At 48.0% G+C, this 25,867-nt stretch overlaps 1 protein-coding gene across 6 annotated transcripts in view; it reads left to right on the forward strand.

The window, feature by feature from the left end:
- The window catches only part of CYTH1 (cytohesin 1), a 56,864-nt gene extending 31,978 nt beyond the window's left edge, over positions 1–24,886 (forward strand). For all 6 annotated transcript variants that reach the window (XM_053375587.1, XM_053375586.1, XM_053375585.1 and 3 more), the window contains exons 2-13: positions 5,139–5,221; positions 6,972–7,036; positions 8,359–8,425; positions 9,128–9,246; positions 10,421–10,501; positions 10,771–10,883; positions 11,503–11,651; positions 12,014–12,125; positions 19,727–19,803; positions 21,143–21,214; positions 22,193–22,347; positions 23,071–24,886. In XM_053375587.1, coding sequence (XP_053231562.1) covers positions 5,139–5,221; positions 6,972–7,036; positions 8,359–8,425; positions 9,128–9,246; positions 10,421–10,501; positions 10,771–10,883; positions 11,503–11,651; positions 12,014–12,125; positions 19,727–19,803; positions 21,143–21,214; positions 22,193–22,347; positions 23,071–23,149 — 1,172 coding nt within the window. In that variant the 3' untranslated portion in view covers positions 23,150–24,886. The remainder of the gene's footprint in view (positions 1–5,138; positions 5,222–6,971; positions 7,037–8,358; positions 8,426–9,127; positions 9,247–10,420; positions 10,502–10,770; positions 10,884–11,502; positions 11,652–12,013; positions 12,126–19,726; positions 19,804–21,142; positions 21,215–22,192; positions 22,348–23,070) is intronic.
- The last annotated feature ends 981 nt before the right edge of the window (positions 24,887–25,867 follow it).

Raw genomic sequence — 25,867 nt, forward strand, 5'->3', positions numbered from 1 at the left:
AACTGAAAGGTGTACAGAAGTGGCTGATATTGGGTGGGGGCAGATGCCACCACCATCATCCTCATCATGGGCTGCCATTGCCCTGCTCAGAGAGTAGATAGGCACTAAGAAAGGGGAAAGGCTGCTTAGAGTGGTGGCTGTCAAAGGGGGGCAGTCTATGTTGGCAGCCAGCCAAGTGTGTGAATTGGTGGGTGGGCATTAAGAGCCCAAGGGGCAAAGAGAGTCCCTCTTGTGGGTCAAGCAGCCAGTGGGCCTGGAAAAATGAAGAAATTGGAAGCTCAAGCTAGGGTGAGGAGGGGAGGAAGAGGGGGAGCTGGCCCTGAAAGAGCATGCAAATGAGAAGGATAGAAGTAACCCACTAACATCCTTGTCTTAGAATAATGTTAGTGTGATTCTCCTTTCTGTTGTCTGTTTCAACACATCCACCTGTATATGCTTTGGTAGGGGGTGTAGAGGACAGCACTGTCTCTGGGAGTTGAGTAGGACTCCCATTGGGGCTGACATATAGGGCAGGGGGTTCCTTCAAGCTAGGGTTTCCCGTTCTTGCAGACCAAAGCTCTCTTCAGACTGAGCTCAGATGCATTTGACCCACAGGTGGGGTAGAACTGCACTCTTACTTGCAACCCAGACAAGAGCATTGGATGAAAGCAAAGCAGGCCATTTCATAAAATATATAAAATAAACATAGTTCACACTAAAAGCATGTTTTGAGAATTTTGCACCAGTCTTTGCTTGTTTTTCTCTTTTCCATCCCGCTCCCCCTTCCCTTCTTTCCTTTTGCACCATGCCTTTTTAGACTGTAAACCGGATGGCAGGCAGGGACTGTGTTGCTTTTATTGATTTGTAAGTCACTCTGGGAACATTTCCAGCCGAAGAATGGGTTACAAATGTTTTGAATGAATTGTTAAAAATGTTTTTCTTTTTGATAGCTTCAGGTGTTGGAGCCCCTATTGCTTGGTCTTCTGGGAAGAGAGTAAGTGGTAGGGGTTAGAGCAGTCAGGGTTTGTGCTGATGGGTGATTCTCTGGATAAATCATTGCTCATTGGGGAGTTCTGCCTTCCCACCTGCAATACCCATCCAGCTGATTGGAAGTCATTTACTCAGGTATTTTGCTTGGACTAAGCCCAGAGTGCCTTTGCTTATTAGTGTTTCTCTGTACTTATGGAGGCACATAAATAGACACACACCCCAGCCCCTCCTTCAGAACATCTTCTCCTAATTACCAGCCCCACTGTTTATCTGTAGCACTGACTTAGCTGGAGTTGGGACTCAGGTCAATTGACCAGTCAGATACCAGTCAATTGACTGCCTATTATTTGACTGTGGTCAAGCGATGTATGAAATAAAGAAGGCCCATGTGAATGTGACAGCTGTTTTATTGCATCTTGATAGCAATAGCAGGTCACTTACACACTTTCTCCTCCCAATTAATCCAAAAGGCCCAGCCTTTTCCGTTGACAAAGCCAACTGCTGGCATCTTTGAACAGGGACATACAGAGTTTAGGAGGAAACGTGGAGCCAATAATGCAGAAAGGAGGCATGGGCCAGTGGAGGGTGTGTGTGGAGAACACAATGGCATTTGTAGCATTTCACCTCTGTGAGTTTTTGCCTGTTTACAAGGACGCAATGATGGCTCTTCTTGCCATCCATCTTGCTAATGCAACCTTTTATGAGAAACCTGTTTCTGTAACCAAAGAGCCAGGGTTTGGATGGCTCCACTGGAGTCATTGCAGGGTCGGGTCATGGGCTTAGAATTGCCAACTCAACAGGATATGACATAGGAGAGCCAGCTGCACTTGTGGCAGACTACATGCGCTGTGATTCAGAATGCCTGCGCACCAAAGAGGACCATGGAGATGCTAGATATCGTTCAGCGGGGTGCACTCAGCTTGTTTACTCCTTTGTCTCTTGGATTTCATGCAGACCAGTTGTCCTCCCTAGAATGTCGCCTGCACTTCCCCCTCTCATGTAGTTATTCAACGATCAGCCTTATCATCTAATCTGGTGGGGGAGAAGCAAGGTGAAGCCACTGGTTTCAGTCAGTAGAGCATGAAACTCTTATTCTCAGGGTTGTGGGTTTGAGCCCCACATGGGGCAAAAGAGATTCCTTCATTGCAGGGGGTTGAACTGGATAATCCTTGTGGTCCTTTCCAACTCCACAATTTTATGAAAACATTGTGTGGTACTCTACATTTCAGTCTCCAGGCAAAGAGACATTTCTTCCCAAAGGGTAGGTGCTCTGGGGGCGAGCACTTTTCCATTCACAAAAGGAAGGGCAGACCTCTGGGAGTGAATTCTCCACATATTTAGGGGCTCCCAGCCTTAGGTGCTGGGTTCTTTTGGAAACAAGATTATGACGAGTACCCAGGAGTAAGGTCCACCAGCACACCCACTGTACTTGCTGTTGGAAAGAGGGGCCCTCTGTGAGATCTTCTGCTTTGTTTTTGTTAAGCTTCTGAGGAGAGCACAGTAGTTTTGGAAATTGGTATATTTCTTTCCACCCCAGTTAGTGCCATTCTTTTAATGCATTACGTATTTACTTAGTTGAATGCTGAATTTCAGCTTTAAGCCTCCCAGAGCTCCTGCTCTGGGCCCACCTGCCCTGCCTGCTGGAAGGGGGGAGGCACTGCCTCTTTAAGAGCTGCCTCCTTTGTATGCTGCGGCTGCAGTATCTTGGCTTTGGGCTCCTGCCCTCGTGTCCAACTGCAAAGCAATGAAAAGGCACTTCCCTTGTTCTGGCTTCTCTGTTCCAGCAGCCACACAATGGAGCCTTGTTGTGTCAGGAACTCTGATCTCTTTGAAATAGCCCTCAAAGCTAGAGCCTGGCTCCCCACCCCAGCTACAGGTCTGTGCTCCCTGTTGAGGACAGGGACCCTGCTGCTCTCCACACACCCTCCATAAGGCAAGGGAGCACTACCACGTTCTGCCCCTGACTGTCTGGGTAGACGTTCCCTACTGAGCAACTGCAGTGGTATGGCCAGGATGGTAGAACCTGCCTTCTGTTCCTCTGTTGACCTCTGGGCTTGGTCCTGCCTCTCCCCATCTCAAAGCAGCTGAATCAGCAATGCTCCCAGCAGGGTCAAACCGAGACACTCCCCCTGCCTGCAGAGACTAGAATGTGATGCCTGGAGCATTGCTTGAATTCCTCCAGCGGTATTTGGGAAATGTCTGTCTCATGCTGCGAGCTGCAGATGTGAGAATCCACTGTATGTTATACCGCACAGATGCAGGACAGAGTTCTGGGGTGCATCATTACCTTCATGTGCTGTGTCATGCCTCTCTTTCTGGGGTGCTCAACAGGAGTCGTGCCTTTTTGCTAGGAAGCCACAGTCGACGTGGCCTTCTTAAGTGCTTCTATTTTTGTTTGGGCTCACACATGAGAAAGGAGGAGCTGGCCTGTGGTCTGAGGCCTGCAGCTTCAAGTCACCTTTGTGCAGTGCTCTGCATGTATCCTAGCACTGTTTTGGAGGGTTCGTTTGGACAGTGACAAAAACAGAGATGTAGCCTTGAATGACTGCAGTGGGTTTAGTGGCCCATCTCTTGGAAGTATGACATTGCTGTGTATGTATGACGGCAAATTTTGCCCCCGTTGCCTGATGCTTGTGGCAGCACACCTGCATCCTTAATTCACTCTGGAGGATCAAGATTGCTTTAGATCCTTCCTTATGGTGGTGCTTGTGGTGCTTAATAGGAGAAGCCTTGGGAAGAATTCAACATAGCATTAAGTGATGTATGCGTCAGTGGAACAAGGTCCCCTGCTGCAATGGGATTTTTCCACCCATTCCTCCCCAAACCTGTTCATGTGTTGCGGGCAGGGGAGAGGGGAGGAAGTCCTATAGGAGAAGATCTTGTTTCACACATGCAACAATTTAATCTTGCCTTTCATGTCATTGGCAATAAACAGCCCACTTAAGCTTAAGCCCCCAATAAACAGATGCTTAAGCATCTATTCCTGAATCTTGAGATTGGGTTGTAGGTTGGCAAGATTCAATGTGTGAGAGTCATCTGTGCCTTTTTTTTAATGGCTACCTAGAAGGAAGAGTTTCTGGTTTGCACATAATGCTAAGCCATGGTTTGCTTAACAAACCACATGTTAACCAGAGGTTGCCCCACAGAGAATCAAACTAACCATGGCTTGTTACTCTATAGTCAGTTTTGTTTTCCAGCTGTTCTTGCCTCCTTTCTTTGTACCTTCATCAGTGTCTAGGGTGGGCTGGCCAAGCAAACCACAGTTAAGGAAGGGTGCTGGGTTCATGTGTAAAACCAAGTCATATTTAAAATAAACCAGGCTTCATAAGCCAATGACAAACCACGGCTTTCCATGTTTCAGATTGTTGCTTCTATTTTGTGAGTCCTGCAGTTGCCTTGACCTTCACAATGACCTTTATTTTTGTATGTTTCTGTGGCTTTCCCTTCCCAGAAATAATGTCTTCCTCTCTGTTGTTCAAAGTAGGATCTAATTGTGTTCAATGGAGCTTTGACAGCTAGTGATTGAACACAGGTCTCTCTAACCTAATATGTAGAAGTCAGTGCAGCAATTCTGTGCTTGGTGATTTTGGAGTGGAGTGGGAAAGAAATGATTTGTGGGAAGTTGATGCTACTCACTATTGAAGCAAAGTAGTTTCTGGCTTGTCTGACTGCTGTGTCTGTTACCAAAAGCATTCTGTGTCCAACACTATCCAGTCAGTAGCTTCTGGGAAATGCACAAGCAAGGCATCATGTAATATCCATAGCCTGTTTGCTCCCAGAACCCAACAGATACACACTGTATCTAACAATGGTGGCCCCATTGGCTTGTCATAGCAAATATTGGTTTGCTGTTCCCGCCTCGTATATTGGACTATTTCTCCCCTCCGAAAAACCAGCACCACCATCAACCCATAACGACCAGTGGTCATCACACATATTGTGCTGATGAATGCCATATAGTGGAATCAACAGTGGAATGAAAAATATGTGTACGCTGGGTCATATGTTGCATACCTCAAGGGTTTATTGCATATTCTGGTTACAGCAAGCAGTTCTGGGTGCAATTGTGACTTCTGCATCAGTCTCCCTGGCCTGCCAGGAGCACATCATATCCTTGTTGAGATCCACCCATTGTAAGCAACTCTCTCTTTGTTTCTTTACCCTGGCAGTGCCCAGCGACCTGACCCCTGAGGAGCGTCAAGAACTTGAGAACATCCGCCGACGCAAGCAGGAGCTGCTGGCAGATATACAGGTATGTGGGGGATAGGGGTGTGGGGTGCAGGAGGGCATGCTGACGGTGCCAGGTTCAGTCTCTGGCATCTGCAGGCAGGGTTACGAAGTTCCCTGCCAGTCAGTATAGACAATATTGGAATTCGATGGACCAGTGGTTTTGACTGGGTCTAACACGGCTTCCTAAGATGTGTTCAAGTAATTGCTGAATTAATGGGGTTTGTTTGTATGGCACAAGACTGACACAATACTTCCTACCAGTTCCCATTACAAAAAAAGGGTTGGTGGCTGTTTTGTAGCTTCCAGACTTGGTGCCTCTGTGTGTCCTGGATTTCCCTTCTCCACCTCCTCTCTTTTGGGGCTTAACTGTTTTCAGTGCTGTAACTTCTCCCTGGAAATGTGACACACACACAAAAATAGAATGCCTTTGAGCACATGTAGACTTGCTTTACCTTGATCCTGAGTAGCCACAGTGGAAACTCCCACCCCCCTACTCCCCAACGCACACACTTTAGGTTAGCAGCAAGTGGTTCTTTGTGGACATGAAACCCTTGGCATTTCTTTCTTTGGATATTAAGTGCATGGCTATTCCTGCTCCTGTTCCCCCAGAGGATTCTGTGCACAGCAGTCCTGAGGCTCTGCACAGCAGGTGTCTTGGGCAAACGTCACTGCAGATCAGCAGCCAGGCACAGTTCTGGCCACCCCAGCAGGGGTTGGGGGGTGAGAAATGGCTGGGGGTGGGGTCTGATTACCCAGTGCAGCTTCCATGTCGAAGGATCAAGTTGGTGGGGAGGGGCATCTCCACCCGCCTCTAGCCTTGACCTGTCAGGTTGATGTACCTTATGGACATGACAAGCTAGAAGGTGGGTTACGGATATAGGATTCTCTGTCAACCAGCCCCACCTCCCAGTCAAACCTGTTCCGTCTTTCTCATATAAGGAAAGATGCTGTAACTAGCCAATATTGGTGCAGACCTTTAAGAAGATGGGAGTGCGCCTTCCAAAGTGATGCCGGGAAAACATCCCCTTCCCTGCGTCCCACTCCTACCATGCCCTCAGAGGCAGTAAGGCTCATCCTCCCCTTGGCTTTGACATGGGCTGCCTGTTCCTGTGGCAACTTGCTCCCGGGTGCTGGGCTTGGCAGGGCTGCTCATCAGTCCTATCAGCAATAAATAAGGCAGTAGGAGAGGCTAATCACTGCCATATGCTGGACACTTCCTAATGAGATTAGCCCAGTAATTGTGTTAGCCCCAGGGGCTTGCTCTTCTTCCTTCCTTCCTAGAGCTCAGCACGCTGATGCCTCCCACAGATTGGCATCCATAGCCCAGCCTGCCTCTGAGCCAAGACAGGCAGACAAGCCTGCTTCTCTCTGGTCTCCATTTCCCAGGGCAGTGGGTGCCTGCAGCTGGCTTCAGCTGTATCTGATGAGTCTCTGAAGAAGGGAACAGGGTTTCCCCTTACGCAGGAAGGGAGAGGTTCTGTTGTTGAACCCTGCTTCCTGAGTCTCCTTAAGCCTCTACCTTGCAGACTCCTGGATTTTTGTGGAGAAGTCACCTTGGCAAGTCTTTCCTCTGCTCTCTATGAATTACTTCTCCCTCTGCCCAACCCAACTGATCCTCAAACCTAGATTAATGAGCATGGGGAAAGGCATAAGAGGACAGAAAAAGCTGGAGTAGTAATTCCAAGGTGTTCTTTTTTTAAAAAAAAAGCCCCCACCCCCTAGAGCCCCACTTGATGGTGTGCTCATTCCTCCGCCTTTCTTCTCCTCTGCAGCGTCTGAAAGATGAGATAGCAGAGGTCACTAATGAAATCGAGAACCTGGGCTCTACAGAAGAGAGGTGAGTGGTGCTTCTGCTGGAGGAATGGGGAAGCTGATATTTTGGGGGGCTTTCTCAGAATAGAAATAGGGAGAAATAAAGTAATCAGAAACCTGCACAGCAGAGCTGGCATGAATTCTAACATTAATGGATCTTCAGGGTCAAATCGGCCCACTGAAAACAGAAGACAACCCCTTCTACCAGGAGCAATACTTGAACGTCAGTCCAGATAACGTTTCATGCTGTGGATGAAACAATATCTAAAGGCAAACAAGAGTTTAAACTTGAAGAATAACCCCCAAAGACTTATCGGAGACCCATTCAGATGCCCAGTAAAAATAGATTTGCCTATTTTGCTGACTTCAGTTGTCTGAGGAATGGGATTCCCTTGGTCTGGATTCCATCACACTTGTGTTGAGAATTGACATTTTAATCCTGGCTCTGTTTGCGTAGAGCAGCTTTGCTTACATTTGAGGCCTATATGCTGAGCCTCTAGCCTGTCAAAAAAAAAGATCATACTAATCTATTGAGAAGAATGGGGTGACAGTGGGGTGTGTGTGTGTGTGTGTGTTCTGGCTGGCTGGCTGTAATGTTCAGTCTCTTTAAGTAACCATGTGGAACGAAAAGCTCCCAGGCTGTTTTGCCTTGAATATCATCAGGGATCTCTGGCCTGGTCTGTTCCGCTACAGGCTCTAGGTTTTGTCTTGCCCAGAGTCATCCCTCCCACCCCCCAAAAAAACCCTTTTCTAGGACTGGTCTCGCTTCCCCATCTGGCAGCAGGTTCCCTGTCTCAGGCAGTTAACTCTGAACTGAGGCAGATGGAGTCACCAACAGATTAGGCAGCCCAAATTGTCAATGGAAACTGACATGTGACGTCTCTTTCAATCACTCAGTGTGGCTTCCTTTGCCCCCCATCCCTGCGGACGCCAGGCCCTTGTCATGTAGGGCATCCCAGGAGGCCTCCTCCTCCTCCTCTCCCACAGTATATGGTCTAGAGACCGGTCTGCTGGTATGCCAGTTCCCTGCTGTAGGCTCCATTTTAGTGCTGGGAAGACATCCAAGTTCCACCAAAACTTAGCTGGAGTGGCGAGAGGTCTTCTTTATTTCGTGGGGTAGAGAATGTATTTCCTTGTGTTTATAAATTTAGGCTTGCCGTTAGTAGGGGAGGGGTTTGTGCATGTGCGATGCACCCTGTCAGATAGGGGAACGAAAAGTGCCTGATTTCCTAGCCTGCCTCATATCTATGACTAAGATGTAGGCAGGTGGAGCATTGATGAAGTGGCACAGCCCCATGCTGCTCCTTGGTGGGGGTGTCTCTAACCCAAATCTTTTGTGCCTTGTAGGAAAACCATGCAGAGGAACAAGCAGGTGGCGATGGGCAGGAAGAAGTTCAACATGGACCCTAAGAAGGTAATCGACACTTCCTTACTATGGAGCTGGCAACAGGTGTCATCCAGGGACCACCACAAGGTCCCTCATTGCAGGCAAACTGGCTACTGTCATCTGTGGTTACTCTGCTTGTGTGTGTGTCTCACCGTCTGCCTTGCTCTCTTTCCACAACATTATTTGTGTGTCCTGCTCTTGAGCAATTCCTTTCTCTTCAGGAATTCTTGGGAAGCAAGTGCCCAAGATCTGTTGCTTCCCTGTTCCACCCTAAAGGAGAGCTCTAAGGTGGGGGTGATCCTTAGCAGCAAAGCTCACTGGAACGTGCCTTGTGGACTTGGCATGGTGTTGGGATACTCAGGTCTCAGGGTGACTGATTCTGGCTAATGGCTAGAAATGCCCAAACAAGCACATGTGCTCCTAGGGAAGGTGGAGCTAGTTGCGGGCCAGTAAGCTGCTGGTGCAAATCTCACGTCAGCCACAAAACCCATTAAATGGTCTTAGTCAAGCCACTATTTTCTTGACTGCAGGCTCCCTCACCTGCAAATATAGCCTACCTTTAGGGCTATTGTAGCCACTACTAAGAAGGTTTGCATGAGACACAGCTTGACCATGTCAAATCTACTATCTGCACTCTGTGCATTATTGGAGGTGTTTTGGGTTCCTGTACATGTGTGTCCTGTGCAGGGGCAAATGCAGAGAGACACCCTCTTCTTTCTGTGCTTGCAGGGAATCCAGTTCCTGATAGAGAATGACCTCTTGAAGAACACCCGCGATGACATTGCCCAGTTCCTCTACAAAGGGGAAGGGCTCAACAAGACAGCCATTGGTGACTACTTGGGTGAAAGGTAATGGGAGAAGGGAGCTCTGGGGCTTGGTCTTCCTTTATAGCCACTACCATAATGGACTTTGGTTCCTATCTCTCATGGGCATTCAAGAAATGGGAAAAGAACTTGGGATCCCAAGAGATCTCTTGCCAGTGCTCCATTGTTTCGAGTTTCCCATGTGGACTGGCTGAACCGGAGTTCATAGTCAGGACCTTGTTAGCATCCTTGGCTAATTGGAGGGTTTCTGTGCCCTGAACCAAGCTTTGCTTACCAAGTTGCGGGGGACAGCTGAGGAATGCCAACTGAAATTGTGAATATTGAAACTGTGTGGGACTTCAGGATCGTTCTCGCTGCAGCTGGCCAGTACTGGGTACTTCAGCACTGCATAACACCTAAAGCCTTGAAATAACTTGCCTGTGCTCTGAAGCTTTTTGGAAGACTTCTGGTAACTTCTTAAGAATAGACACCAGGCCATCTTAAAGACCCAGAACTGACAGATTGAAAACTGAATATTTTGCATTCATGCAGAAGGTCCAGTTCCTGGCATCTCCAGGTATAATGATCCAGGATTGGGTAGCAATTAAAATGATGAGGGATTGGGTAGCAAGTCACGACAGAGAATCTTCTCTACATGTATTTCCCTGGAGAAAGACTGCCTGTCAGAATAGACCAGGGGTTCCCAAACTCTGGTGCATAGGCCACCAGAGGTCCACAAACTTCATCCAGGTGTGTCTGTGGATTTGTAGTTAAAGATGGGAGGTGGCAACTCCATGGCATCAAACATTCATAATTGATTTTTAATTGCATTTTTAGTGCTTCCTCTATTCCTTACATTGTGTTTTGATTTTAATTCTGTGGACACAATAAAATACAATATATAAGAAATGAAAGGAGTAATAAAATACAATTAAAAACCATACCGTGTCTAGCATGGCACATTGCAACAGCCAGAAAAATCATTAAGTGGTCTGCCCAAACCATCCAGTAGTCCATGCTGGGGTGGGGAAATGTGGGAACCACTGGAACAGACAATATTGCACTAGATGGCGAGAGAGTCCCACCTGGGATAAGGCAGCTTCCAGGCCAGGCCAAGAGGAGAGCCCAGTTCTTAGCAGCAGCAGGGGTTTGGCAGCTGTATGGGAATGGTGAGTTTGATCGCTCTCACATGTTCCCCTATTCTTTTGCCTCCTCACAGAGATGATTTCAATATCCAGGTGTTGCACTCATTCGTGGAGCTGCATGAGTTTACAGACCTCAACCTTGTCCAGGCACTGCGGTGAGTGGCAGCAGGATGTTTGTGAGTGAATCAGAGGTGTGTCCTTTTTCTCTTTTCCTGCACGGAAAAGGCAAGAAGAGGACATGTGTGGGCTTTGGGGCTCCCTAGGAAAGAGCAGTGGTTTGCAGTCCACGCACACAGAGGGAAATATGTGACTTGGAAGTCTCTGGCACATCACACAGCCCTTCTACCAAGGAATGTTACTTCTCTGGCAGCTTTGCTCACAGTCCTACTCAGCTTAGCTGACTATGTGCTCGTTTTCCCCACAGGCAGTTCCTTTGGAGCTTCCGGTTGCCGGGCGAAGCACAAAAGATTGATCGGATGATGGAAGCCTTTGCACAACGGTACTGTCAATGCAACCCGGGTGTCTTCCAGTCAACAGGTACGCACGAATTGACATGCTGAACTCTGCAGGCAGCAAGGGTTTGGGATGCAGTTTTTCCTGGAGCATCCTCAGAGAGTTCACAGTTGGGTGCCTTCTGGCTCCCACTGCCAGATTTTCAGGCTTTGTTGCTTGGGAGTAGAGAAGGGCTGTCCCATAGTTAAAAGTGTGGATTTTGCTCCCACAAGATGGAGAAATGGCCACCAACTTGGGATGGCTTGGAAAGACCCATTTCACGGGTATAAGGCTATCAGTGGCTACTAGCCGTGGTGGCTATGTTTCCACTGTCAGAGGCAGAATGTCTCAGAAAAGTAGTTCCTGGGAATCACAAGTGGGGAGAGGGCTTTTGTGCTTGTGTTTTGCTTGTGGGCATTCTGCAGGCATTTGGTTGACTACTCTGAGAACAGGATGCTGGACTAGATGGGCCTTTGGTCTGATCCAGCAGGGCTCCCCGCCGAGCCACCCACCCACCCCAAGATAGCAAACAACCCAACACAGAGCATGCATCCTGGGACTTGGTGACACTTCCTAGGCTACCCAATTGTCTGAGTAATGGATGGAGCCCAAAGGGCAGCCCATTCTGTGCTTGATCCATCCTTCACACCTTTCTCCACCCCAGATACCTGTTATGTGCTCTCGTTTGCCATCATCATGCTCAACACCAGTCTTCATAATCCCAACGTTAAGGACAAGCCGACAGTGGAGCGCTTCATTGCCATGAATCGTGGCATCAATGATGGCGGGGACCTGCCCGAGGAGCTACTTAGGGTGAGCTTTGTGGGAAGGGAGTGGAAGTAGTGTTTGGAAATCACAGGACTGCGATAAGGGACGTGGGGGTGGCAGGTCATCGAAATATTGGAAGTTGCCTTTGTACCTGGTCGTATTTGTCCATCCAACCCACTATTGTCCTGTTGCGTCTTATCTGGTTGACAGAGACTCTCTCCTGGGCCTCAGGCAGAGATCTTTCACATTGCCTGCTACCCGTTACTTTTTTGCATGTTAGATGTGGAGGATTTCACCCGGCACCTTCTGCATGCAAACGCTGGTCCCTTCCCAGGTTGGCTATTCCTTCTGGGAAGCAGGAGTTGGACTTGCACAGGCCCCCAATGCGTTTCTCTTCCTCCTACCAGAATCTGTACGAGAGCATTAAAAACGAGCCCTTCAAAATTCCCGAGGATGATGGCAATGACCTGACGCACACTTTCTTCAACCCAGACCGTGAAGGCTGGCTTCTGAAGCTTGGTGAGTGCATCTGCGCAAGGTGCAAGGCCTCAGCCATGCGGAGCAGTGCAGCTGTCGCCATGGCATAGGCTGCAGGGAGCAGGGAGCTCGGCTGCAGTCTGGTGACTTCTTCGTTGTTGTTTTTTTGCATGGGGCTTGGTGGCCACAATCCAGCACAACACATACCCATTGCCGAACTCAGGATGCTTTCCTAATCATCCATGCTTCAGCAGGATGTCCAGCAAGGGCAGTCTTGGTTGCAGTGCTCAGCGTCCCCTAATGGCTCTCTTAACTTGGGCACAGCCGTCTGGTTTCGGTGATTTGGTGGGTTGGGGTGCTTATGACAGTGAGGAAGACACATTGGTTTCATGGGCCCCAGGAACAGCAGATAAACTTGGGCTTTCTCTCCCTGGCTCCAATATTCCTAACCACAGTGGACTAAGCGTTAGCCCAAGACTTGTCTGTGGTTCTGCGCTTCTCACCTGACATTGGAGGCTAGTCTCTGGCATCACCTCCCACATCCCCGCTGTGTGCGCACCGGCAGTGCATGCATGGCACCTGCAAGGCATCCACCAGCCCACCAGCCTTTCCCTGCGCAGCCCTTCACCATCTTTCTCCTGCTCACTCAGAATGGTTCAGTTGTCTTGCCAGGTTATGGCTGGAGCAGCTCCCTGGCTGGTTTGTTTCTCCAATTTCTCTCCCCACCACCTTTAGGGCTGTTTAAATCTCTTGGAATCTGCAAATCAAATTTGAAAGCACAAATCCTCTGAATATTCAAATTTGCAATCACTGAATCTTTAATGAAATATGGCTAATGGAATTATTCATCTATGTTTGAATGTGTAACCATCCTCTTTTTGCTTGGAGCATTTTATGAAATAAAATGGAAACAGATGCTTTTGATTCCAAGGGATTGAGGGAGGAGGATGCACACACTGGAGATATTCCTGGGGAATGATGTCTGAGCTGAGACTCAGTGCTGAGTCTGAACGACACGCCTTCTAAATCGTGCCCTTTCTTTTCCTTTCAACCAAAGCCATGCAACAAAATGACAAAGGATTGATAGGTATTGTTATTTAGAACACACATTTTATTATTTTAAAATAAGAGGTTGCATTGCACGGCAGTGGAGACAGCAATGAGGCTTGCTCACAAAGCAGACTTAAGGACAGGCTGCTAGGTGCACCATTACGGACATGGATATAACTTGAGAATATTTTACAGTTTGCAATTTTAGACGTAAGCAGCAGTTATATGGTTGCTTGAAAACACAGTTGTATATTACAGTTGTGATTGTAGCAAAACATAAATTTAGTTTGCTGTGAAGTTTCCATTCTTTGTTAGCTATGTTTAGAAAAGATACATGATCCTGAAGTTCAGCCAGAAGAGGAGGCCTAAGAGATAGTTTCATTTCGGACTGGGAAGGATGTTTTCTGGCAAAAACTCCACAATTTTCTTCCCTACAGCCATAACGTATTCCCTAACTCCAGATCCACCCAATGGATAAACAAATGAAGACACAGGAAAGACATTGATCATGCTATAGCCAAGGCAACGGGCTATCAAATTTGATAAACACAGGATAACACACAGCATAGCTGCCTTATAGTTAAATAAGCCTTGATTGGATCTCATGATCAAATCCTCTTTTCTGTTTGTTTCAAACTCCAGCCCTCTTGTGTCTCAGTTCAGGAAGCATTCACCAGATCTATGTTGGTGTGTGTATCTGTGTCAGGTGCAAAGGTGGGGTGGGTGGGTTTGTTTGTTTTTAACGCCGGATTTTAAAAATTGTGACTAAAAAACTGCAGGTACTAATGCAAAGAGTGCAGACATTGCAATGAGAACTCAGTTCAGCATGGCCTTTTCCAACTTTGGGAATTTCTCCTGTGGCTAGCTTTCTCAGAGGCAATAGAAAGAACTGGCCTGAATCCTTTTCTTCGCAGATAGGTGAACTTTTCTGCCTGAACGGGGATGTTTGAATTGGGAATTCTAGGCTGCAGCTATATCCAAATTTAGGCCCCCTGGTTCCCAATACTACCTGTCCCCGTCCCCCATTACATGGGAAGGAAGTCCCCTTGATCCCTGCGGGACCATGTTGCTGACTTTATCACAAAATGCTAAATCTGCTGAGTTAGGAGCAATCACTCAGGTAGCATCCTGTGCTTTTACCCTTCCACTGAATGCCCAGGACTTGGTAGAGCTTCATTCTGGGATACAGTGCCGCAGGGTGGCGGCAGAAAACAAAGACATGCCTAAAATCCTTGGAGAGTGAGGTTAATTTGGCCCGTGAATGCGCCAAACTGCGTTGGTAATCACCAGAGGCGATTCCTCGTGTGTTCACGATTTTGGGGGCAGGGGCCTTGGCTGTCTTCCAGCTGAATCCCAGCAGCAAATTGCTGATTGCTTCCGCCTGCGAAGGATGCATGCCACCCCCACATGGAGGAGTCTGGGCTGCAGGCCACTTTAACAGCTGTCACCAGCCCTGGCACTAAAATCGCTAATTCTGTGACCAGGGAGCCGTTCCGGTGGCAAGCAAATTCCTGACGCTACCAGGATTTCCTAAGCTAGCAACAAGGACGAACCTATATTTTTTTTTGCCAGGAGTTCCTGGGACTTTTGTGTCCTTGGCTTTGGCACCATGATGACCTCGAGGTGGCCACTCTCCTTCTTGGTATTCTAGCGGAGAGGGAGACCTGCACCACAACAGGAGAAACGTGGGCCTGGTTTTGGGAAAAACCCTTCTGCCAACCCTCTTTTCCCTAATTCTCAACACCTTTCATTAGCTTGGGCAGCGCCCCCTGCTAGCAGCAACTGGGGTGTGCGCGAAGGGCAGATTTGATAAAGTCCTTTGTTTTTTAATTTTCTTTTCTCCCTCATTTTGTATGTTTCCATGATTTTGGCACTGCCTTTCCCTGCCCTCCAAACTCCAGGAGGTATGTACCCCCATATCCCCTCGCTAGCTTTGCTGGGGCCAGGGGTGTGCTGCCATGCTTCTTTATTTTTCTGTTCTTTCGTTCTTTTAAATTGCTGGTGATTATTACTAGTCTTATCGCTGCTATTGCCACGTTGCTAACTGGCTGCACAGTCCATGGGGAACTGGGGGACAGGTGGGATGGTGAGTGGGATTGGGGGGGGGGTGATGGGAAGGCGGAGTTTCCATGTCCTCTTTGGCCCACCCCTCAAAAAATTGCCCCAAAGAAGCTTCCCAACAGGGCCATGTCTGAGCCTGGCAGTATCTCTCTCCCCAGCCTTGTCAGTACCCTGGATTTTTAGGAGTCAGAATCACATTGTAGGATGCAGTGGTGAAGAACCAGCCTTTTGTCTGCCCCAAAGAGGCAGGGGGCAGGGAGGTCACTATACCCCTCAAGAAGAGGCAGCTCCTCATGGCATGGACGTTGCTGTCCAGTATGGCGCCTTTGCTTGAAAATGGCAGCGCGGCCACATCTCTCTGGGAACTGACACTGTGAATCTGGCCTGAGAGGGTGCATAGCCACTGAGCCTGGCCTGCTATTGCCAAGAAACTCTGAGTGCGCTTCCTAAGACTGGCTGCTTCCTGCTCCAGTAGACCCAGCAGTGCAGCCACAGCGAGTGCACAGCTGCCATCATGAAGCCATCCAGGCATTGGTGATGCCTTATTACTAGCCCTGCAGCAAGCAGCTGGCAAACCGTGGTTCCTTATCCCAGCAGGCATAGCTGTTCATGGTGGTGGGGTGTCCACGCATGGCTGCGCTGGTGCTACCTGCACTTACTGCACTTGCCCCATTATATTACTGCAGGTCACATGACAAGCCCCACCCCATGCCTCCCAACATACCCACAGAACTTTCTATGCCCCGCTGAAAGCTCTTCCCCTTGGGTTTCCCCCCTTCCCATTAAGCTGGAAAAGGGCAAAGCTAGTATTAAGAGAAAGCCGCATTCCTTTCATGGAGAAAATATCTCAATACATTTCTATTAAAGATTTCTCAACCTCTTTTCATTTAAAATAATTCCCAAACCAAGAGATAAAGTTTAGAACTGCAGAAGCCTGGTTATTAACGTAGGACATTTGTCCTGAAGGGCCCTACGAATTCGCAGGCAGCAGAAAAAAGGGGAGGCCTCTTGTAACAAGGACTAATGAAGTATTAATTGTGCTAAGCTGATGCATGTTGGCAGCCGCATGGCATTGGAGTCCCAGTTGGTGGAGGCCCAGAGAGCTAGGGAGGCGCTGGCAGCAGTGAGCTGTTAAGATCTTGATTGGGTAACGCGTCATGGTTCTTACCAGTCCATTTATAACACTGTAAATCCTTTCCAATCCTTATCCCGCCTAACTCTGCAACAACCCTGTGGAGTAGGTCACTGCTTCCATTTTTAAGGGTAGGGAGGAGGAGGTGGAGACGGGGCCTTGGCCACCCAATGGTTCCATGGCTGATGAGTCTTTTGTGCCATCCTCTGGAGAACATCGACTCCCGCCATCATAAACGAAGGGAGAATGTTAATTTGTTTAATGTGATAGAATCACAGACTCGTAGAGTTGGAAGGGATCGCTAGGGTCATCCAGTCTAACCCCCTGCAATGCAGGAATGTTTTGCTCAATGTGCGGCTCAGACCCACTACTCTGAGATTAAGAGTCTCTTCCTCTATCCCAGATGTATTAGCCTAAATTGGGGTTAGCTTTTTTAGAGTTTCTTGGCAACCAGAATAACTTAAAACAAAGAATCAGCAGAAATTCTTGTGGCTTCTTTCTCTAGAAGTCTCCAGACCGCTAAAATATATATCCAAAGTATATATTGTACATTCCTGGCTTCTAAATTTAATGCCATGTCGTGGCGGAGGAGGAAAAGCTGCGTAATGAATGGGCAGGTTCTATTCCCTCAGCTTCTTAAAACTGACAGCAATTTGGAAAACCTCTCAAACAACGTTGCTTCATGAACATTTGGTAGCCGGCTTAAAAGATTTCAAAACTTTGTGGACTTGGCTTATAGCAGATGGGACACACTCATTGAACAGCAACCATGGCTAGAAACCACTGGTTAATATCCTGGTCTCATGAGCTTATTTATACTCGTCCTGAGGGAAAAATACTTTCGGTAATTGTAGCTGGTTATCTCTTATTAGCAGCTTTGCTTGGGGGCTCCTTAACAGGGTGTGTGGGGTAATGACACCGCCCGCCCCCCGCTTTGTTCACAAGGCTGTTGTACCTCAGAAGCTGTTCTAGCATGAAAACAACTTTGTGAGTGAAATTCCAACTTGGGTTTTTGCCTCAGACCCTTAACACAACCTGCTTGGAACTTGCACACACTAAAAAGCATCTTTTGTCTAGTGCTCCCTAGAGATGTTTCACTGTGTAGTCTTCCGATAGGACGGTAGCAACCTGCCTAATACCAGGTCAAACCATTGGTCCATACAACCCAGTATTGTTTACTCTAAAGGTGGGGAATTTCCAGCACATGAGCTAATCTCGGCCCACAAGGCCTTTCCCCACAAATCCTGGTCAGCTGAAGAGTGGAGTCTAAATCTTTCTGCTGGGAACAGGTGTGTATAGTCAAGGCAAGCAGAAAGTAGTGTTTTGCAAGCAAAGGCAGAGTGCTGGTGAAGTCCCCCTCCGCTGGCTTTCCTTGCAAAACATACCTTTCTTTCTAGTGAGTGGATCCTCCTTTCAAGGGGGGGTGGGAGTGGAAGCTGCTTCCAATTGCACTTTTCAGCCTTAAGACTGTGTTAAAGCACTTGCCTCTGAAACCCCATCTTCTTATTGTAAACCCCCGACATAGGGTTTGAAGGGGAGTGACATGAAAGCTTGCAAAGCAATGCCTGTCTGCCATGTGACATCGTGTGATGGGTGGATCAGTAGCCCAGTCCACCTGTCAAACTTGTCCCATGAGGCCAATCTCATGGGCCTCTGTTTCCTCACCCTGGTCTACTCTTGACCGGCAGCAGTTCTCCAGTGTTTGGGGCTGAGAAGGGCCTTAAGATTCCTGGCATTCCTCGTAAAAGGCGTGTGCCCCACCACCAGAGAGTGAGGATCCCTGCAGTGGCTCTTCTGAGAAGGTTGGCAGTGGGCCACCCCATGATGCCAGGGGCTCCCAACAGGTGGGGTTTTCTGTGTTCCCTGGGGACTGTGGCAGGCACTATCTGGAGCAGTTGGCTTGTTTTGTCTTTTTCCCCCCTTTTCTTTCCCTTCTTGTGTTGCTGAATGAGGTCTCATTGTTGTATGTGCTGGTCTGTGGCTGTCAGGGCCTCCTTAGGAGGGGTCTCTAGTGTTCTGCACCTTTTAAATCTTGTTGACTCATCTCCACTACCATGGGCTTGAGAGAGCAGCCAATGCTGACAGAAAATACCCAAAGTTGTTGCCCTCTCCACCACTGAGATCTTTCCATCTTTGCCTCCCTGTCCTGATTTCCCCACCTCTCTTGGATGTGCTGTTGTTTGCAGCCTCTGACTGGGGAGGCCAAGCGAGGAGGGCCTGCAGCTACAGCATTCTGTCGTTTTCACAAGTGAGGTGCAAGGTGGCTTTTGCTGGAGGTGGTCCTGGGGGTCTCTTGGTGTTCAAAAGGACCCCCGCTGTATTGACTGGCGGTCGCAAGGTCTCTGACCCTGTACTTGGGATCTGAGCTGTCTGGTATGGATTCTTTTTATTATCATTATTTTGGTGATGGCTTGTGCAAAAACTTTTCCCAAGACCCTGGATTTGGATCCTGGACACTTGAGTTTCAGTGTCAATTTGGGAAGGGCCACTGGAGTCTCCGGTGTTTATTGATGGGATGGTGGGTGGGGGCATCTTTCTGAATGGGTTCCAGTTCTAAGCCAATCCCCCTCCCTCCCTCTCACCTCACCCTGACTAAAAGTCACCAGAGCGGGATTCCATTGAACTTTTATTCTGAGATGGGCTTATACAGAAAAGACTTTCAGGTCATGTTTGTATTTCAGGCCCCGCCCCACACCCCGCCTTTTGGGTGGAGCTCTGGAGGCCCAACTTAAAAGCCACACTGGGGCAGGAAAGGGAATAGCTGATTCCTGTAGTTTCAATACTCATCCCTTTTTAATCCTGAAGCTGTTGTTAAGCTCTGCTTCTTGCCTGGAACTGTATGTACCCGGGCAGGCAAGTCTTACGGACAAGAACCCATAGCTGAGAAAGACTGTGTAGCCATGGGTTGTCTGTTGGTGTGTCTTTCTTTTTAAATTAGTTGGAGCTGGCTATGAGGCAGGATGCCTGGGTAGCCTCAGGGCAAACAGAATCCCATGGAGCTCAGACTCTGACTAAGCTATGAGCTTTGTCCATAAAGAGCCTAAGTAGGTAGATTCCAGCACTAGCAGGACACTGATGCCTCTTCCTTCCCCAGCATGTCGGCAGATCCATGTCTGCTCCATAGTATACGCAGCAGGGCACTTCTCTTGATGACCACCACCTCTGCCTTCCGCCTGCCCCCTTCAGCTGCTATGCTCGCCATGTAGCCACTGGCTGCTGCTGCTGCTGCTGTTGTGGTGTGCGGCTGGCTCTGCTTGCACTGCTGACGCCACTCGCTCTCTTACACCGCCTACTTGTGCCTGTAGGCTCTTAGCTCTGCCTTTGCCTTAGCTGCTCTTGTGCCCAGCACCCTCCTTTCGGCCTGGGCATGCATTGTCAAGCTTGCTTCTTCTCTGCGCAGGTGGCCGGGTGAAGACGTGGAAACGGCGCTGGTTCATCTTGACGGACAACTGCCTTTACTACTTTGAGTACACCACGGTGAGTGGCACAGGGTGCTCTCGTAAGTGTCCACAGACATGATCTCATGACGGGATTGCTAATGTGCAGTTTTGAAAGATGGACTATGGTATGTAGTCTTAGGCTCGTGTAAGAGTCCAGGACATGGGTTATCTGGAGTCAACTGCATAGCTGAGCTCTTACTGACTGGTGTGGGAATGGTGTAGAGCAGGCTTCCTCAACCTCAGCCTTCCAGATGTTTTGAGACTACTATTCCCATCATCCCTCACCACTGGTCCTGCTAGCTAGGGATCAAGGGAGTTGTAGGCCAAAAGCATCTGTAGGGCCAAGGTTGAGGAAGCCTGGTGTAGAGGTACTGCAGACTTGGCTTTAATTATTTCATATAGACACACATACCACCTTTTCCCCCTGACAAGAATTCAAGGTGGCTTACACATTACAATAAGAACAGCTTAAAACATAGGAAGAAAAACTCTTAATTATTAAAAAGCAGTTAGTTTTAAAACTATAAAGGTTTGTTTAACTATCTAAACTAACTATATATTATTAGAAAGGTACAGATAATTATGTTGAAAAAAGCATGGCACCAGCCCTTTGATTAAAAGCAAGTCAGTTGCCCAAAGCCTGTTGTAACAAGAAAGTCTTCAGCTGCTGGTGGAAGGACAGCAAGGAAGGAGCCAGTCAAACTTCTCTAGGGAAGGAGTTCCAGAGTCCGAGAGCAGCCACCACAAGGTCCTATCCCACATCCCAAAGGTGCCTGTGAGGGTGGCAGGACTGAGAGAAGGGCCTCCCCCAAAGATCTCAGATCCTGGGCCGGTTTGTATGAGGGATTGTGGTCTTTCAGATAGCTAGGACCTAAACTGTATTGCGCTTTATAGGTTATATAACCAGCACTCTGAATTGTGCCTAGAAACAGACTGGTAGCCAGTAGAGCTGTTGTAACAAGGGGCTCTCTATAACAAGCCCCAGTCTACAATCTGGCTGCAGCTCTTTGAGTCAGATGAAGTTTCTGGACACTTTTCAAAGGTAGCCCCATGTAGAGTGTGTTATAGTAATCGAAACGGGATTCAACTGAGGCATGTGCCACTGTGGCCAAATCAGACATCTCAAGGGTATATATTGGGTGCAGAGCATTCTGTTGTGGACCCATGAAAGCGAATGCCCTAATAAAACAGTTAAGTCGGTCAGATGCCATGGTTGTGTTTGCAACAGTAGGCTACTCCTTTCAAATGAGCATTAAGGAGGAATCTGTCTGAGAGCAGTGTTCTTCCTGTTCAATGTTGGGATGGAAGAACCTGTAATATTTTGTCAGAATGAACCAGCCTGGATGTGTCTGAATTAACAAATTGTTGTCTTGCAGGACAAGGAGCCACGAGGCATCATTCCCTTGGAGAATCTGAGTATCCGTGAGGTTGAAGATTCCAAGAAGCCTGTGAGTAAATGCCAGTGCTGGAGAGTAGGAAGTGCTCTCCACTTCCTACCTGGGGGGAGCCTAGGCTGCGGATACTGTGTGCATGTAAAAAGAAAGAAAAGGATGATACCAAGAAAAACTGAATTATGCAAATCATTAACTAAGCTTGCCTACTTTTGTAGAGTTGATTCTGATTCTGCCATGGGGGAAGAGGCAAAGCTATGCAAGGACACCCAGCTGGCTACAGAAAAATCCTGCGCAGGGATAAGCCAGGCTTTTGAAACTTGACTCATCTTTTCTGCCCTAAGAGCAAAATGCTTGATGTGTTTAAGTGGATGTTGATGTTTGCAAGGTGATGTTAAACCTGCACACAGAGTACTATTTTCTGTGCTTTTGCAGTGCAGGATATGCACTGTCTTTTGGAGGTCTCCAAGGTGTTGAAGAACCCTGTAGCATCTGAGCTGTTAGTGACTACACTTGGATAATGCTATCAGAGCTTAAATAGCCAAGATAGGAAAAAGCCCCATTCCTGTTCACAGCTAGTTCACTCCTTCCTCTGCTTTGTGATCAATCCAACCAAAGAGTCTTCACCCATAGTTTCCTTGTTTGGATGAAATGGGGAAACTGTGGTTAATCAGTGATATTTCTAGTTTGCTTTCTTGAGGAGCAATGGGGCTGCATGTGTGGGTAAAAGGCTTATTCATAATTACGTCTGATCCTCAGACAGCTTGCCAGTGATTTTTATCAAGTCGTTCTGGTGATAACTGCAGTGGGCCAGGAATGCTGGCTCAGCTAGTGGAATTGTAGGCCCTTGGTGAGAGTTGCCTTCCCAGAGTGTTGTATTGCTGCCAGGAAGTCATACCAGAGAACTGGTTACTTGCTGTCGAAAATCCTGTAATTCCTGCTCTTGAAGGATGTCTGGGAAATCCCTGGAATATGCAGAAATTTTGAGCTGGTGTTGGCCACAAATCAATTCTGTTTATCCTCCTCTTATTGCAGAACTGCTTTGAGCTGTATATCCCTGACAACAAAGACCAGGTGATCAAGGCTTGCAAGACTGAGGCAGACGGGCGTGTGGTGGAAGGGAATCACACTGTGTACCGCATCTCTGCGCCCACCCCAGAGGAGAAGGAAGAGTGGATGAAATGCATCAAGTGAGGAGGGGCAGGAATGATGTGAAGGGATCTGGGTAGTTTGCTTGAGCAATGTGTCATTCATTCATTCGTTCATTCATTCATTTGCATGTTGTGTTTCTGCTCAAAGTGGCTTACGACAAAGAAAAAAGGGTGCATTTCAAACAAATACTACAAAACAATTTCATAACAACAAACCCAAAAACCCCCACATTTCAGCGCTATAAATATAACAAAGATTACTTAAAAATGTAGCATCCAATAGCCAAAATTAACAAGGGAGCTTCAGTTTCAGGCTTAGCCCTAGAAATATGCCTCCCATGAAGTAGCTCACAGTCCCTCTCCTGCAGCAGCTTCTTATAAGGCTTACATGGGCAAAGGGTGGAGTAGCTGTAAACACCCCTCCCATGAAAAGAATTATTTCTCATTCCTCCAGATTTCCTCACTGTGAGGGAGGTGGGGGCGCAAATCTGTGGTTAGGTGGGCATCTGGAATTTTGGGGAGGAGATGTAGCATCTGAGATCTTCCTGCTCCCTCTTCAAGCTAAATCATGCTTCCTTCCAGAAACAGTAGCTAAGGGGGTGGACTGATCCAATAATTATGTGCTGGGTGGCATCTCCAATCAGTTGGGGATTTCCCTTAACACTTTGTGGGTTTTTTTACACTCTCTCTCTCTCTCTCTCTCTCTCTCTCTCTCTCTCTCTCTCTCACCCCCCCCCCCGCCTCCCACTTGTCTCTCTTCAGAGCTGCAATTAGCCGGGATCCATTCTACGAGATGCTTGCTGCACGCAAGAAGAAGGTCTCCTCCACCAAGAGACATTAGCCACATGGCTTTGTTGAGTAGCAGTGACATTGGCAGCTGTTGCCTCTCTGTCTCCTGGCAGAGAGGAAGAGGAGCGAGACGACACAGACCCGCCTGCTCTGCATTATGACCCCGAGGGGGGACTAGCTTCAGCTTTTGCTATTCTTTTCTGGTTTGGGGGCAGGAAGAGTTGCGGGGGTAGGCTATGTTGATGGCAACCACCAGCTCTCACTGACTTATTTAATTTGCAAGAATGCCACCTCCCTGCCAGCCCCTCAGCTGGGCAGCTTGAAGCCAAACCGTGTCACTGGTAGCCCAAGTGGCAGGAAGAGAAGAATTGTTGGGGTCTTTTCTGCTACCATGGCTGACTTGCTCCTTGCCTGTGCCGATGGTGAGGCAGGCCTATTCAAGCTGCCAGCGAGAAGTGTCGGCTGTACCAGGCTTTAGGCCTAATACTCTCCGAGACCCTGAATCAGGAATGGACCACAAACTGCCAAAGGCATAGATCAGTCTGCAGCAGAGGTTGGGGGCATGGCTCTCTAGCACTGAAGCAGAGAGATCCCTGTGGCCCTCTGCATCGCCATGTTGCTCCCTGTTCTTTGGTCAGGTAAGCCCAACGGCTTCTTTCCCCCAAAGCAATTGAGCTGTATGCTCTTTCATATTTAATTTCCGGGGTTCTCTGTCGCAAGGAGTTTTGTTAACCACATTGAGTAATAAGCAACCAAGAATGTCAGTCCCAACAGCTGGCATGATGAATGGCAAGGCTGCCACCTCCAGGATTTCCCCTGCCCTCGTTCTAGAGGGCACTGACTTAGGCTGCCTCGTATGTGAAGCAGGAATAAGGCCAGCAGAGGGCTCACTCAAGCAACCTTGCCCAGATGAGAAGGCGGTGCTCTTGTGAGCTAGCGGCATGCATGTGGTTGTGGGTGGGCAGGTAGTATAACCCTCATGGATGCTTTACAGGGAGGCTTTTCACCCCTTTGCCAGTGGCTGCTGGGAACCATCTCACCCAACAACTGGGCACAAAAAATTTATCCCTGCAGCCAGAGCTTCCTCCGTTTTTTGTTTGTTTGTTTAACATTGCAATCGGGAGCAGACAGAGCTGAAGAAAAAAGACCTGCACCATTCCCTGTACCCTGAAGAAAGAAGTTGAAACAGGCTGGCTCTGGATTCTTTGACATAGGCTATCTTCTTACAGTTGCACTTTTCAGTGGAGGGAGTGGATGGATTGGGATGAAGGCTGTCCTGGACCAGTGGGGGCACTTCTTGGCTCTGAAGCACAAGCAGATGATTGGTTGCTGGGGAACCATTGGAAGCCCAGGGTGGGTGGGGTATGAGATGATGGCTTATGCCTGGAGCACTGAGCTGGGGTAGGCCGTAAGAAGACGGTTTTCCCCGACTGTTGATTTCATTATGCGCCTTGGAAAAGCTCCAGTTTTCCCCAGCTCAGTATTAATCTATTTATCGGAGATGTACATACTCTCTGTGTAGATTTTTCTCCTTTTAGATTATTTTGTATTTGTTTTTAAATAAGAGGATTGTTTTCTGTGAAACATAGCAGAATTCTAAAAAATTGCTGTGGCACAAGGGGGGGGGAAGCAAGGGGGTTGCGGGAGGAAGGTGGAAGTTACTCCTGGTCAAAAAGTTTGGTTACAGTTTTTTGTGTTGAATCCTTTTCCACCCCATTGTTGGGTTTTTGTTGCCACAACCTTGTGAACTAGCACAGAGCAACTGCAGCAAATAAATGTTGATCTCACACTTGGCTCTATGCCCTTCTTTGGCTGCCTCTGTCTCTGCGATCTACATTTATGTGGTTTTCCTATTTGAGGTTAGTAGCATTGCATCAAGCGATTCAGGGGCCTTGCCAGTTGGGGCTGGTAAATTGGGCCAGTCTCTTTAGATCTGTGAGATTGGGGACATTTCTGTAGCCATACTGAGGAAGGGTTTCATTGTGGTTTCCCTCCCCAGCTTTAATTTTTCTCTATCTGCCAGGGGAAGCTGCTGGTAAGATTGGTTTAAGTTAAGGGACCAGAATGTAAAGCATTCATCTGGCTTCCCAGCATTGACACTGGTTACTGATAGCTAGTTGCTATCAGTAGCCAGATGCAAAGAGGTTATAAAGCGTACATTAGGAAATGAGGTTACAGTGGGTTGTATTCAAGCTTGCACTAAGGCAAACAGTCAGGGCAACGAATTCTCCTTGCTCAAAAGAATGTTCTTTCCCTAAACATGTTCTGGAAGATCCCCTAACCCTCTGGAGCAGAGCTGGGGATTGTGTGTTTGGGAGTGGAAGTCCCATTGTGCTAGCAGAAATCCTTGCACAGGTACAATTATTTAACTGGATACTGCCCAGGGTGTTGTTTTTTGAGAGGGGCTTAGAGAAGACCCTGGTGGATTTGGGGTAAGACAGCAGGCTACAGTAGGGCCCCTAGTCCCACTGGGTTTGCATCTCCACAGTACAGTAGTTTACACAAGCTGGGGAACCTGCAAGATGTTATGTTTAGGGAACAGCAAGAGCAACCCACTTGTTGGTAAAATGTAAACATGCCTACACTGAACCCACCTCGTCACAAACCAGCATAATGTTACGATACTGTTATGTCTTTTCCCTGCATGGCTTTGCAAAATGCAGTTTTTGTTTCATCAGATTCTGGATTTTTAAAGCTTTCTCAGGGTATGTGCCTAGATGGGGTTACCATGCCAGTTGACTTCTATCTATTATAAAGCCTTTAAAATCTT

Source organism: Podarcis raffonei, chromosome 2 (genome assembly GCF_027172205.1).
Source record: "Podarcis raffonei isolate rPodRaf1 chromosome 2, rPodRaf1.pri, whole genome shotgun sequence".
In the NCBI taxonomy this organism is placed as follows: Eukaryota; Metazoa; Chordata; class Lepidosauria; order Squamata; family Lacertidae; genus Podarcis; species Podarcis raffonei.